General features: G+C 41.6%; 1 protein-coding gene across 5 annotated transcripts in view; it reads right to left on the minus strand.

Annotated features, from left to right (window-relative positions):
• LOC122555934 (uncharacterized) overlaps nt 1-13,257 on the minus strand; it is a 316,199-nt gene that overhangs the window by 13,131 nt on the left and 289,811 nt on the right. For 4 of the 5 annotated variants that reach the window (XR_015759187.1, XM_087993574.1, XM_087993575.1 and 1 more), the window contains 2 exons: nt 5,372-5,486; nt 137-242 (listed from right to left, as the gene is read on the minus strand). Coding sequence is in view for 4 of the 5 variants with exons in the window: in XM_087993574.1 (XP_087849700.1) it covers nt 137-242; nt 5,372-5,486 (221 nt within the window). In the remaining variant the exon portion in view is untranslated. The remainder of the gene's footprint in view (nt 1-136; nt 243-5,371; nt 5,487-13,257) is intronic. The other variant, XM_043702225.2, reaches the window with a different exon arrangement.

The following is a 13,257-nucleotide window of genomic DNA, read 5'->3' on the forward strand; positions in this document are numbered from 1 at the left end:
TCGAGTGAAGTTATCATATCTTGTCTAGACCATCTCATGTTTTATGAAATAGTAACCAGCAGTTTTTCATCTCAATTCTAAGCAGTTACTTGTCAGACAATTACCATCACAATGCAGGATTCAATTGTTTCTTTACCTTTTTGCACCACCGATCTTAATTAATTGAAAGTAAGACTTTTCACAATGTTCAGCAGCTGTTTCACATTTCTTGCTCCAGAAGGAATCTACCCAACCCTCCACTGCTTGGAAAAGATACATGTAAGGAAAAAAAAACTCGTCAATTACGTAATCAAATGCTACAAGACTTTCAGTTGTAAAGTGTCATCACTACAAATCTTTCAACTTAATGGTAGCACATGAAATCAATGTATAGTTCTGAGGTATGTTATATAAAAATTCTACTAAAAGCTAGTCTAATGGTGACAATTGTCAATTGTTGTAAAAATCCATGTGGTTCACTAATGTTCTTCCAGAAAGGAAATCTGCTTTCCTTCCCTGGTCTGGCCTACGTGTGACTCCAGACACACAGCAATGTGATTGACTCTTCAGTGTTGCCAGTTGGAGAGGAGTAATAAATGGCCGAGTCAGCAACACCCAAATTCAATGAACATATACAATTCTTTAAAAATTAGCTGCAATACCCTCTGATAATGACAAAGTAGTTTCTGAAAAATACATCTTTAAGCACACAACATTATTCCAGCATTGAATTTCCAAGACAGGATGCAAGTGTGCGAAGCTAGATTTTGCATTCACATCAAAATTTCCTGGACCATTTGCAAATATCCTTGCAAATTATTTAGAAGTTTGTTATAATAGCTCTGACCCCATTCAAAGCAGCAATCAGAAGTTTCCTTGCTTCAAATTCATTTTTCTTTCCTACTTGAAGGCACAGAGATGAAGAATAACACAGGAGGAACTTTGTCTAAAATGTTGGAAAGATATTGTATTGCTGTCAAAATAAAAGAGTCATTTTTTGGTCAAATGTAGATAAGGATCAATGTGGGAAATGTCATGGAGGGTTTCTCTCACTGAGTGTTAGCTAGTTCTCACACAAACCCTCCACTGCTTACGTATGTACCATGTCCCTATGGTACTGCACTTATTACCTTTAGCTGACCAGCAGTGGAAGTACCTCACTGCTGCCAGCACTGTCTGGTCTTGTTGCTGACAGCATCATATTTAAAGTCTAGCTGTACGTGACCTCAGTTGTTGAAAAATGTGGTGATGGAAAAACACAGCAGGCCAGGCAGCATCCGAGGAGTAGGAGAATCGACGTTTCGGGCATAAGCCCTTCTTCAGGAATGAGGCTGGTGTGCCAGGCGGGATGAGATAAAAGGTAGGGGGGAGGGAATTTGGGGTACGGGCGCTGGGAATACGATAGGTGGAAGGAGGTGAGGGTGAGGGTGATAGGCCAGAGAGGGGGTGGGGGGCGGAGAGGTCGGGAAGAGGATTGCAGGTCAAAAGGGCGGTGCTGAATCCGGGGGTTGGGCCTGAGATAAGATGGGGGGAGGGGAAATGAGGAAGCTGGAGAAATCTACATTTATCCCGTGTGGTTGGAGGGTTCCTAGGGGGAAGATGAGGTGCTCTTCCTCCAGGGGTCGTGTGGTCAGGGTCTGGCGATGGAGGAGGCCAAGGACCTGCATGTCCTTGGCGGAGTGGGAGGGAGAGTTAAAGTGTTCAGCCACGGGACGGTTGGGTTGGTTGGTGCGGGTGTCCCAGAGGTGTTCCCTGAAACGTTCCGCAAGTAGGCAGCCGGTCTCCCCAATGTAGAGAAGACCACATCGGGTGCAACGGATACAGTAAATGGTGTATGTGGAGGTGCAGGCGAACTTGCGACGGATATAGAAGGATCCATTGGGGCCTTTGAGGGAGGTGAGGGGGGAGGTGTGGGCACAGGTTTTGCACTTCTTGCGGTTGCAGGGAGTGGAGGTTGGGTTGGTGGGGGGTGTGGACCTGACGAGGGAGTCGCGGAGGGAGTGGTCCCTCCGGAACACTGATAGGGGTGGGGAGGGAAATATATCCCTGGTGGTGGGGTCTGTTTGGAGGTGGCGGAAATGACGGAGGATGATACAATGTATCCGGAGGTTGGTGGGGTGGAAGGTGAGGACCAGTGGGGTTCTGTCCTGGTGGCGACTGGAGGGGCGGGGTTCAAGGGCGGAGGTGCGGGAAGTGGAGGAGATGCGGCGGAGAGCATCGTCGACCACGTCGGAGGGGAAATTGCGGTCTTTGAAGGAGGAGGCCATTTGAGTTGTTCGGTAGTGGAATTGGTCCTCCTGGGAGCAGATGTTGCGGAGGCGGAGGAATTGGGAATATGGGATGGCGTTTTTACAGGGGGCAGGGTGGGAGGAGGTGTAATCTATGTAGCTGTGGGAGTCGGTCGGTTTGTAGTAAATGTCTGTGTTGAGTCGGTCGCCCGAGATAGAAATGGAGGGGTCTAGGAAGGGGAGGGAGGAGTCTGAGACAGTCCAGGTAAATTTGAGGTCGGGGTGGAAGGTGACCTCAGTTGTTGTCAGCCAGGAACTACCCTCCACAGCACACACAATGTGAGCAAACCGATAACTGAAAAGCTTGTGAGGGCACATAGATGGCATGGATGATGTTTCATTAGAAAGAGATGATCACAATTGTAAATGATTTGCCCCTTCACATCATGATCTGTCTGATCAATCATCACAGTAACTGCAGTGCAAGAATGAGGCTACCTTTATTACTGCTATACCATGTTAAAACCCTGTCTGAAGGATTGCTAATGTTTCCCCAATACCCAGCATATCATCTTGTCATTGTTCAGGTGGGTGCATCAGGTATTATGAAGCCTTCAAAACAATCAATAACATCAACTTTTATTGAATAACAACTACAGCAAAGTAAAAAAAAGAGGAATTTGCTTCTGGAAATAAACAAGGGCTGCTTTCCTTTTGAACAACCAAGTTAGAGTCAATGAATAACAACCTCCCTAATTAACAGATCTGCAGACTCTGCCACAAATTGGGCGGGTGCTACTTTAAGGGGCCGGGAAGAGGTTTGTCTGTAAGTTCACACTCTCCCTTTGATGTCTTATCCTCATGCCTGCGTGTTCCTGACAAAGTATCTTGATATATTTGTGCCTCTCAAATAAAGCTTCTTTCTTTTGGTATGTCAGAAGCCAGGGTCTCCTATAAATTGGTTAGCATGTTTGACTTCTTCAAGGATATTTTTAAGATAACTCTTAAAAATCTGACCTTTCTCAGAAATATGAGAGGGCAATGTCAGGCCAGCCATTAGGATAAAGGTATGGAATTTATCATCTAAATTCATTAAAATCATTGTTTTTTGTATTATTTGCAAAATGATTTTCAACAGTAATAAACAATTTCAATTTTTAAAGCTACATTTATTGCCTCTTAACAATAAATATTATTTACATTTAACTTTAAAAAACTTACTGTTTTTAAAAAGATTTAAATGTGAAATCATCTGTAATTGCTACATTTAATTCAGAACTTGTTTATTAAAGTTCAGGAATAAGAAAGATTAAGACTTACACGCCAACATTTATTTACCTAGATTCTGCAATTGATTGTGAACGAACTCACTGTAGTGACATGTTGAGTTCAGATTGAACTAAATAATGGTAAATATATATATATTGAGATGCTACCCCAAGTGCATAGCTGATAATTGCTGACATGTTGATGGTTAAATCACAAGGTTCAGCACAATATTAAACTGCTGTGTAAGGTAGACAAGCAGGGGGCTGGGAGAACACAGCACGCCAGGCAACATCAGAAGATGGAGAAGTCAATGTTTCAGGTGTAACCCTTCTTCAGGATTGGGGGTGACCGTAAGGGAAGCTGCAGATAAAGTTTATATAAAACAGCCAACTCACTTACGCAGTATCTAGAATTGGTTCCACTGTCAAAATTTCCTATTGGAGGTTTCCTGATACTTTTCAAAGTATAGGGGTTAACATTCCTAGCTCCATGAAGGCAGGTTAGGAACTAGAACTGGCAGTAAAATTGTCTAACAGTGACACGTACTAACTTCCAAGCAATATTAGCAGCGGCAGGGCGAGTGTCACAGAGGCAATCCATCCAGCAACACAGGGTAACCAATTAGGCCCATTATTGGGCTCAATGAGGGAACAGGGATGCTACCATCACCAGAATCTTCCAGATTCCAACCAGGACCTACTGTTAATGCATTTAATATGAGGCATCCTCCCTGTAGCAGAATAAGAGGACCTGCAACATGCTTTTCATCACTCCAATGCAGACCTGGGACAACTGCAGGTTGGGGCAGGCTCTCGCTACTTAATTATTTACAATGTCACAGAAAGTACCTCAGCTTTGAAGGGCCCTCACAGTCTCTGGATTGACTCAGTGACATTCGCATCCTGTGAAAGGATTGTTGGCTGGATATCAGGTGGGCTCTCCTGTTGAGCTTCCCTGGCCCACTGCCAGGTCTACTAGAATGACCTAACTGAAGAATTTAGACTACTTAAGCTTGACTAAGTAGTTCACATTTATAGCTACTATGGAATGGTTTATTATTCTAGTGAGTCATGACTAATACTGTTTCAATATGTTTGATATGAATAGTGCATTCATATTGTCAAAATATCTGATTATTATCTTGCAAGCTAATTTTATTGTGTGGAAAATAAAGAGAAGGAGTTTTCTACACTGTTCATTATTCTGGTGTTATTCTACACATTGACATTTTGTACTTTTAATGTTATCGATTCCTTTGTGCTCTACAATCTATTTGCACAGTGTGAAATCCATTCTGCATCTTCACACAGAACAAACCTGGGAACAATGTAATAATATGCTACAATTTGGTGATTATTCTCAAATGTTGTACTTGTCATATTCTTCACTTCAATTTTGAATTAATTCAGCAAGTCTCTAAATCAATCACAAATATGTTTCAGTAAAACAATGAACTCTGAAGATGTGCAACAAAGCAGTCTGACTGAAATAACCTGGGGGTGGATGGGGCTAAGGAAGAGATCTCTTTACTCCACATGCTAATTTTTAAAATTTAACAATACGTGATACTTTTTTTCAAAAGGTACTTATTACAAATTTGGTCTTTTTAAAAAATAAGTCTTTCATCTGCCATCTAACACTTATCCTACAACATTGTTTAATATAATATCGTGTAATTATGTCAGAACTTTAATGCAAATAGATGTCCCTGTGTTGATTGCAACGTAGCCAAAGAATTATAGGCTTTTCTTTGAAAAGGCATAGAAACCACTTATGAGACAAACTGATTAAAGTATCAATCATCCAGAATTTATATTTAAAAACTATAATAAATTTACTGCTATAATACATTTTTCAGAAATTAAATGCAATAATATCTGGAATAGTTGACATACATGTATGCTTCATTGTAGATCCAAGCACTAGAAAAGAAACCGTAATGCTGACAGTGATAAAAATCTCTGTAAACCAGGCCACCCAGGCAAACCTTTTGTACTGTTCCATTATAATCTGTCAAGAAAAGAAAAAGTAGAGCCTGTAACATTTTGACAATTAAATGAACAACAGTATTTTAGGATTTAAATACAGACTCATGAGAATCAATTGGCCCCAAGGGTCCTGTTATTTAAACTAGTCTCAAATGAATATCCCTTAATTATCTTACCTTGATGGTACTTAATGATCTTCTCACTATTTCAGAGACTAGTGGCATCAAATGATAGGGGTAGTGTGAGGGAAGTAGTATTGAAGAAAGTGATTGGCTGTGATCTAAATTAATAACTTGGGATGCTCAATGGACTGAATGCCGTAGACTTTTGTATGAAGAGACACACTGTAGCTCTCAGCAAATTAAAGGTCAAATATTTATGAGCAGTTGACTCAAGGAAGCTGTATTTTTTGTAGCTGGGATGTAGGGGTCAGGGAAGAGAACATTTACTCAAGATGTTGGTAGTCGGCTCTCCCTGTAAATGGCCACAGGTCTTTTAATTGTAATGTTTCCTTATGTGATAATTCCAGAACAATAAACCCAACAATAAGGGTAGAAAGCCAATACGTGGGGCCAGACTTTGTCCAATGAAAAACAAATGGGTGTGAAGTTATAACCATCAAGGTGAGATTCCCCTGATGCTCCACCATTCCTAGTCTTACTGTTCTTCTGGGTGGACAGGAATACACTACTTTAAAGCAGTCAGGTTTATTTTCATACTCAGATTGGTGAGTCATGATTTCATTGAGCCCTACACACTGATTTAGCACTGCCCTGAATAGGGAATCTTCAGCCAATGATTACTAGTTAGAAAGGCTTAACTAGCCCTGGTATCTAGGTCTTGACAATGCTACTGTTATCAGGGCTCACAGCTTTTGCTGTGACCAGTGGATTCCACTGTGGAATCTGAATCAACAGCTATTTTTGTGGAATCTCACTACAAATCCTCTGAATGCTTATATTTTCTTTCCCAGAAGTCTGCTCCATCTAGTAAAACCATCATTTTGTGTCAATCAGTTCTCATTACATCGGTGACTTCAAGCTTTGGCTGACAAACTTTTCAAAAAGGGCAGGGTGATCACGATCTACAATGTATTGTTACGGACCAAACCAAACTCCTGCAAGTATATCAAGGAGACAGCCCAGACTCTAATAACTTTGAAGGCAAGTGTAAGGTGCTGTACTCCACATATAATTTGATTGGTTACACTTTATTCTTATCCTCAGTTGACATATAAACAAAAGAAAAAAAGACGGATATAACTAACTCTATTGAACAACTTAACAGAGTGATAGATTATTTAACCACTGAACAGCAACTATTCCAATATAGTAACATTCCACAAACACACACTTGGCAAAGGCAGAGTCAGTAAAACAGATTGTCTCACGTGATTCTGGCAGCAGAAAAAGAACCCAACTTTTAGTTGTAACAGGGAGAGCGAGATGTAATATCTTCGATGCCAACTTCAAAACCCCAACAACTGCTGAAAGCTGAACTAATGCCTTGGTTCTGTGGGAGCCTGACTCCACCCATTCATGCTGCTCTTATTGTTTGAACTTTAAAAAGAAAACACATTGTCTCATTTCATTGGCTTGTAGGAGACAGCACAGTATCTATGGCTCCAAACCTCCCTTCAAATAAAAAACGACAAACACACCCCTAAAAGCCATAGTATCGTTGCAGCATCCACCTTACATCTGTGTTACTGGAGCAATGTCATTGTTTTTGAGACTTGTAAACCAAATCATGCCCCATGTCATATGCCATACATTAAAAATGATCTGTGCCTGTACATATCAATGATATGCAACAAATGTCCTTTTCATTTGCACGAGCCCACAGCCTCCTCTGCATAAATACAAAATAGTATAAATGCTGAAATCAAAATAAAAACAAAGTACTGGAAATGCTCAGTCTGGCAGCATCTCGTATTTGACTTGAAATGTTAATTATTTCTCTCTTCACAGATGATGCATTGCACCCTAATGAACAAATCAGGCCTGTAGCTGAACAGACTTGAACACTATCATTTCAGATAAATTAGTCTAGAAATTCTTTATTACCCGAGATCTGGCAGAAGCTGCATAGCCAGGTGCTTGGCCTTTCTTTAGATTGATGCTGGGGCTTTTATGATTGACTGCATACCTGAATCAATTCAATGTGGTTGCACAGTTACTAATTAGTCATTGCCAGCAACTTCAAATATTTCTATCAGCTGCTCATTAAAAAACATTGAACTCTGCTACATTTGCTGGGAACTGCAATCCAATTGCAGACTCTGTGTACCTGAAGTTTGTCACTTACTCCTAAAGCGGCTTTTTAGATTTGCAAATCAGTACGTCTAACTCGTGTCCCTCCAAAGCCAGACCCATTAATCGAAGATAGCTGCCAGGCATCAACTGGGATGATGATTTTTTCCTAATGTTTCAAAATGAACTAATTGAAAATTTTATGAAGCCAGTAGTTCAAAAATGGTCTTTACAAATGTGATAGTAATGGGATACTTTTTTTGAAATCTGAGACTGGCTAGGTTTAATGATGAATATGTAATTTGGATACATCTGCTCTTCTTATCAACATAGTCATAGTCATAGAGATGTACAGCACAGAAACAGACCCTTTGGTCCAACTTGTCCATGCCAACCAGATATCCCAACCCAATCTAGTCCCACCTGCCAGCACCCGACCCATATCTTTCCAAACCTTTCCTATTCATATACCCCTCCAGATGCCTTTTAAATGTTGCAATTGTACTAGCCTCCACCACTTCGTCCAGCAGCTCATTCCACACACATACCACCCTCTGTATGAAGAAGTTGCCCCTTAGGTCTCTTTTATATCTTTCCCCTCACACCCTAAATCTATACCCTCTAGTTCTGGACTCTCCCAACCCAGGGAAAAGACTTTGTCTACTTATCCTATCCATGATTTTATAAACCTCTAAGGTCACCCCTCAGCCTGTAACGCTCCAGGGAAAACAGCCCTAGCCTATTCAACCTCTTCCTAGATCTCAAATCCTCCAACCCTGGCAACATCCTTGTAAATCTTTTCTCAACCCTTTCAAGTTCCACAACATCTTAATTACTGACGTTTATATTAATCAGTATTTTAGACTTTTAAATCAGTATTTTAAAACAAAACACAGATGCTTCATTGAAGTTCTTGGAAACCAATCATGGAGCAGAGTGTGGAATCTGAAGAGGTGATGGAATGCATGGTCGGAAAAATTTTTTTCTTGCATCTGGTAGATAAAATCGGGTAGGGAAATTCAGAGAATAGAATCAAGTCATCAGTATCCTGAAAGTAAATGTATCTTTTTAATACTGCAGTTAAATTATACAAGATTGGTTACTGTCTGAAGAGGTACTAAATGATCCTGGAGATTTTACTCTTTTATCTTAAAAGTTTATAGCTATTGCCCAACAGTCATACATCTTGATCTACTGCTGTTTCTTTTCACAAAAGGTAACAATTGTGCCATATAAATTATAATCCAACATAATTTTATACATAGACCTATGAAATAGACTGTAATTGGTATCATGCAGAAAATGCTACCAAAAGAAAAATGTCCTTTGGCACAAGAGCAGAAATACATCCAACAGCGATTTCCCGCTGATAGGAAAAGACTAAGAGTTAATCAATCAAAAAAATATTTGAATTCTAACAGATGCAAATAATGTACCTGATGGCAATATAATATAAAATAAACGATTAAAGTTGTCTAGAAAAATCAAATGCCAATAAATTAAGTCAAAATTATAACGATACAATTTTGAAAAACATTGCAAAACTCAAATTGTGTCAATTTTTCATAAAAATACACTTTTGTACCAACGTAATGATACTTTGTCATATCTAAAAGTGATGAAAAAGAGTTATTAACACGGTTTTCTTTTCACTTTGGTAATTCTGTTGAATTGTCCCGATGAGTACAAGACAAAAAGCTTTGTCAAACAGAGAAGATGGTGACATTTACCTTTGTGGAGCAGAGAAGATGATGACCTTTTGTGGGATTATTGCATGTTCCTCCAGATCATCGACACTGTACTGACCCTGGCGGTAACTTGGAACTAGGCTGGCAAGATCTGGTATCAAGAGTGTGTGCTGGAAAAACACAGCAAGCCAGGCAGCATCCAAGAAGCAGGAGAATCGATGTTTCGGGCATAGGTCCTTCATCAGGTGGCATGGCCTCCTCTGCTGAGGGAAGAGACCGGCTTTCCTCTGCACCACCCCATCCACTAGGATCGCCAAGTCCATGCCAGCAAATTGGGGTGCCAACTTGCCTCAGTCTGCCATCTCTGGGACAATTCATTGGAACTGAGCAGGGCAACTCTGGACTGCTAGTATTTGACCTGGATCAAAACTGAATTTTAAATATTGCAGTCATAATGAGAATTCTGGGACGTGATGGCAGTGGTAAGTATTACCATAGGGTTATCAGGAAGATAGGGTGAGTGAGCACCATGGTGCATAGTTCATCAGATGAGTTCTGGAGAATAGTGTGTGAAATCTCACTCAGGCTCACAGAGAAACCCATGAATCTCCCCAAACATGATCTTAGCAATTCCTGGTAAAATTCAGTCCATGGAGCCGATTATTTCCAGCCCTGAAAGATGTAGGCCGTGGTGAGAAAGTTGAGAAAATCTCTAAAGATGACCAGCAAGGAGCCTCTCGGCAGCAAGAGCAAAAGGTCCCATTTCCAAATCAACTGTTGAACAATGAAATGAATCACTAGTGAGTGGCAAGAGGCCTATTTCCATGCATTAACATCTCCTTATTATGATATAGTTTCCCATGCTCCTATCTCTTGGTGATGATTCCCAAGATAACCACTGCAGTTACCTGGCAACTCCAGCTCGTCACTTATTCCTCCAACACTCCATCTTGGGTACCAGTCACCAACGTGTGAAGGCAATGTCAACACAGATCAGTCAGAGTCTGGTCACTCATCAGTCAGGGCTGTTTATTCAAGTGAGTAGGTCACAGTTCAGGGGGGTTTTGTCCATTAAAAGTGAAGGGAGTTATCAGGAGAACTTGAACGGAGGGAATTGGAGGCAGCATACTGGGATGCGCAGTGGATGACAACTGTGAAAGGGGGTAACTGAATTTATCACGTGGGGAGGCAACAGAGCATTAAAGGGTTCTTATAACTGGGTTGGGGGTGGGGAGGTGGTTTGTATCGACAGTCAGCAACACCCTGGCTTTGATGGTGGCTCGGTGGATTACAATATCTGGTATAAGAGGCGTCAGTTTGCTCAGTTAGTTGGATGGCTGGTTTGTGATGTAGGGTGACACCACCAGCAGGGGTTCAATTCCTGCACTGGCTGAAGTTACCAGGGAGGTCCCACCATTCAACCTCTCCCCTCACCGGAGGGTATGGTAGCCATCAGTGTAAATCACCACCTGTCATCTCTCTAAAGACGAAGCACCCCAAAATGATGGTTTGGGACTATAGCAATATTACTACATCTGCCACATTGACTCAGTATGCCCGGGGCTGTGTGGGTTAAAGTGTGGAGATGAGGAGTTAGATAGATTGGTGGGCGGAAGTTTGGGGCTGGCACAGAGGCTTACCAAGAAATTAGAACATCTGCCCCTTGGAGCCTGCTCCATCATTCAATAAGATCATGGCTGATCTTTTCATGGGGTCAGCTCCACTTACTCACCCTCTCAGCATAACCCTTAATTTTTTGAACAGTACAGGAATTATCTTAGCTTTGAAAGCACTTACTGAGGGACCCTCAACTATTTCACTGGGCAGGGAATTCCATTGATTTAGGACTCACTAGTTGAAGACGTTACTCCTCAATTCCTTCCTAAATTCTGCTCCCCCTAATTTTGAGGCTCTGCCCTCTCGTCCTAGTTTCACCTGCCAGTGGAAACACCCTCTATACTTCTATCTTATAGTTATAGAGTCATTGAGATGTACAGCATGGAAACCCTTCTGTCCAACTCGTCCATGCCGGCCAGATATCCCAACCCAATCTAGTCCCACTTGCCAGCATCCAGCCCACATCCCTCCAAACCCTTCCTATTCATATACCCATCCAAATGCCTTTTAAATGTTGCAATTGTACTAGCCTCCACCACTTCCTTTGACAGCCTATTCCATACATGTACCACCCTCTGTTTGAAAAGGTTTCCCCTCAGGTCTCTTTTATACCTTTCCCCTCTCACCCTAAACCTATGCCCTCTAGTTCTGGATTCTCCCACCCCAGAGGAGAGACTTTGTCTATTTATCCTATCCATGCCTCTCACAATTTTATAAACCTCTATAAGGTCACCCCTCAGCCTTCATCGCTCCAGGGAAAACAGATCCAGCCTGTTCAGCATCTACCTATAGCTCAAATCCTCCAAACTAGGCAACATCCTTGTAAATCTTTCAAGTTTCACAACATCTTTCCGATAGGAAGACCAGAATTGCATGCAATATTCCAAAAGTGGCCTAACCAATGTCCTGTACAGCCGCAACATGACCTCCCAACTCCTGTACTCAGTACTCTGACCAATACAAGAAAGCATACCAAATGCCTTCTTCACTATTCTATCTACCTGCGACTCCACTTTCAAGGAGCTATGAACGTGCACTTCAAGGTCTCTTTGTTCAGCAACACTCCCTAGGACCTTACCATTAAGTATATCTATTCCCTTCATAATTTTATATGTTCCTACAAGATCACCCCTCCAATGAATATAATCCCAGTCTATTTGGTCTCTATTCATAAGCCAACCCCCTCAACTCCGGAATCAACGCAGTGAACTTCCTTTGCACCCCGCTATGGCAGTGCATCCTTTCTCAAGTAAGGAGACCAAAACTACACTCAGTACTCCAGGTCTCTCCTCACCAGCACCTTGTACACCGTAACATAATCTCTTGAGCAATGAAGGACAAAATTCCATTTGCCTTCCTAATTACTTGTTGTACCTGCAGACCAACCTTCTGTGATTCATGTACAGGAACACCCAGGTCCTTCTGCACAGCAGCATGCTGCAACTTTTGAACCATTCAAGTAATAATCCTTTTTATCGTTACTCCATCTGCCAGACCTTTACCCACTCACTTAAACTATGTCCCTTTGCAAAGTTTCACAGTCCTCTGCACACTTTGCTCTACCAATCTTAGTGTCATCTGCAAACTTTGACACACTACATGTGGTCCCCAATTCCAAATCATCTATATAAATTGCGAATAATTGTGGCCCCAACACTGATCCCTGAGGCACACCACTAGTTACTAATTGCCAACCAGAAAAACACTCATTTATCCCCACTCTTTGCTTCCTGTTGGTTAACCAATCCTCTATCCATGCTAATACATTGCCTGTAACACCTTAGCACCTTTATCCTTTGCAGCAGTCTTTTATACGGCACCTTGTTGAATGCCTTTTGGATATCTAGATACACCACATCTACTGGGTCCCCATTGTCCACTGTGCTCATAATGTCTTCACAGAATTCCAGTAGATTGGTTAAGCATGACCTGCCATTCATGAACCCATGCTGCATCTGCCTAACACGACAATTTCCATCTCGATGCCTTACGATTTCTTCCTTGATAATAGACTCAAGCATTTTCCCCACTATAGAAGTTAACCTAACCAGTCAACAATGCTCCATTTTTTGCCCACCTCCCTTTTTAAACAGTAGTGTCATACCTGCTGTTTTCGGATCAGCTGGAACTACCCCAGAGACCAGTGAATTTTGAGAAATTACCACACATGCATTTGCTATTTTTCCCGCTATCTCTTTTAGCACCCTGGGATGTATTCCATCAGGGCCAGGAGACT

Source organism: Chiloscyllium plagiosum, unplaced genomic scaffold (genome assembly GCF_037043375.1).
Source record: "Chiloscyllium plagiosum isolate Xiang-an unplaced genomic scaffold, Cpla_swu_hap1 HiC_scaffold_13, whole genome shotgun sequence".
NCBI classification, from domain to species: domain Eukaryota; kingdom Metazoa; phylum Chordata; class Chondrichthyes; order Orectolobiformes; family Hemiscylliidae; genus Chiloscyllium; species Chiloscyllium plagiosum.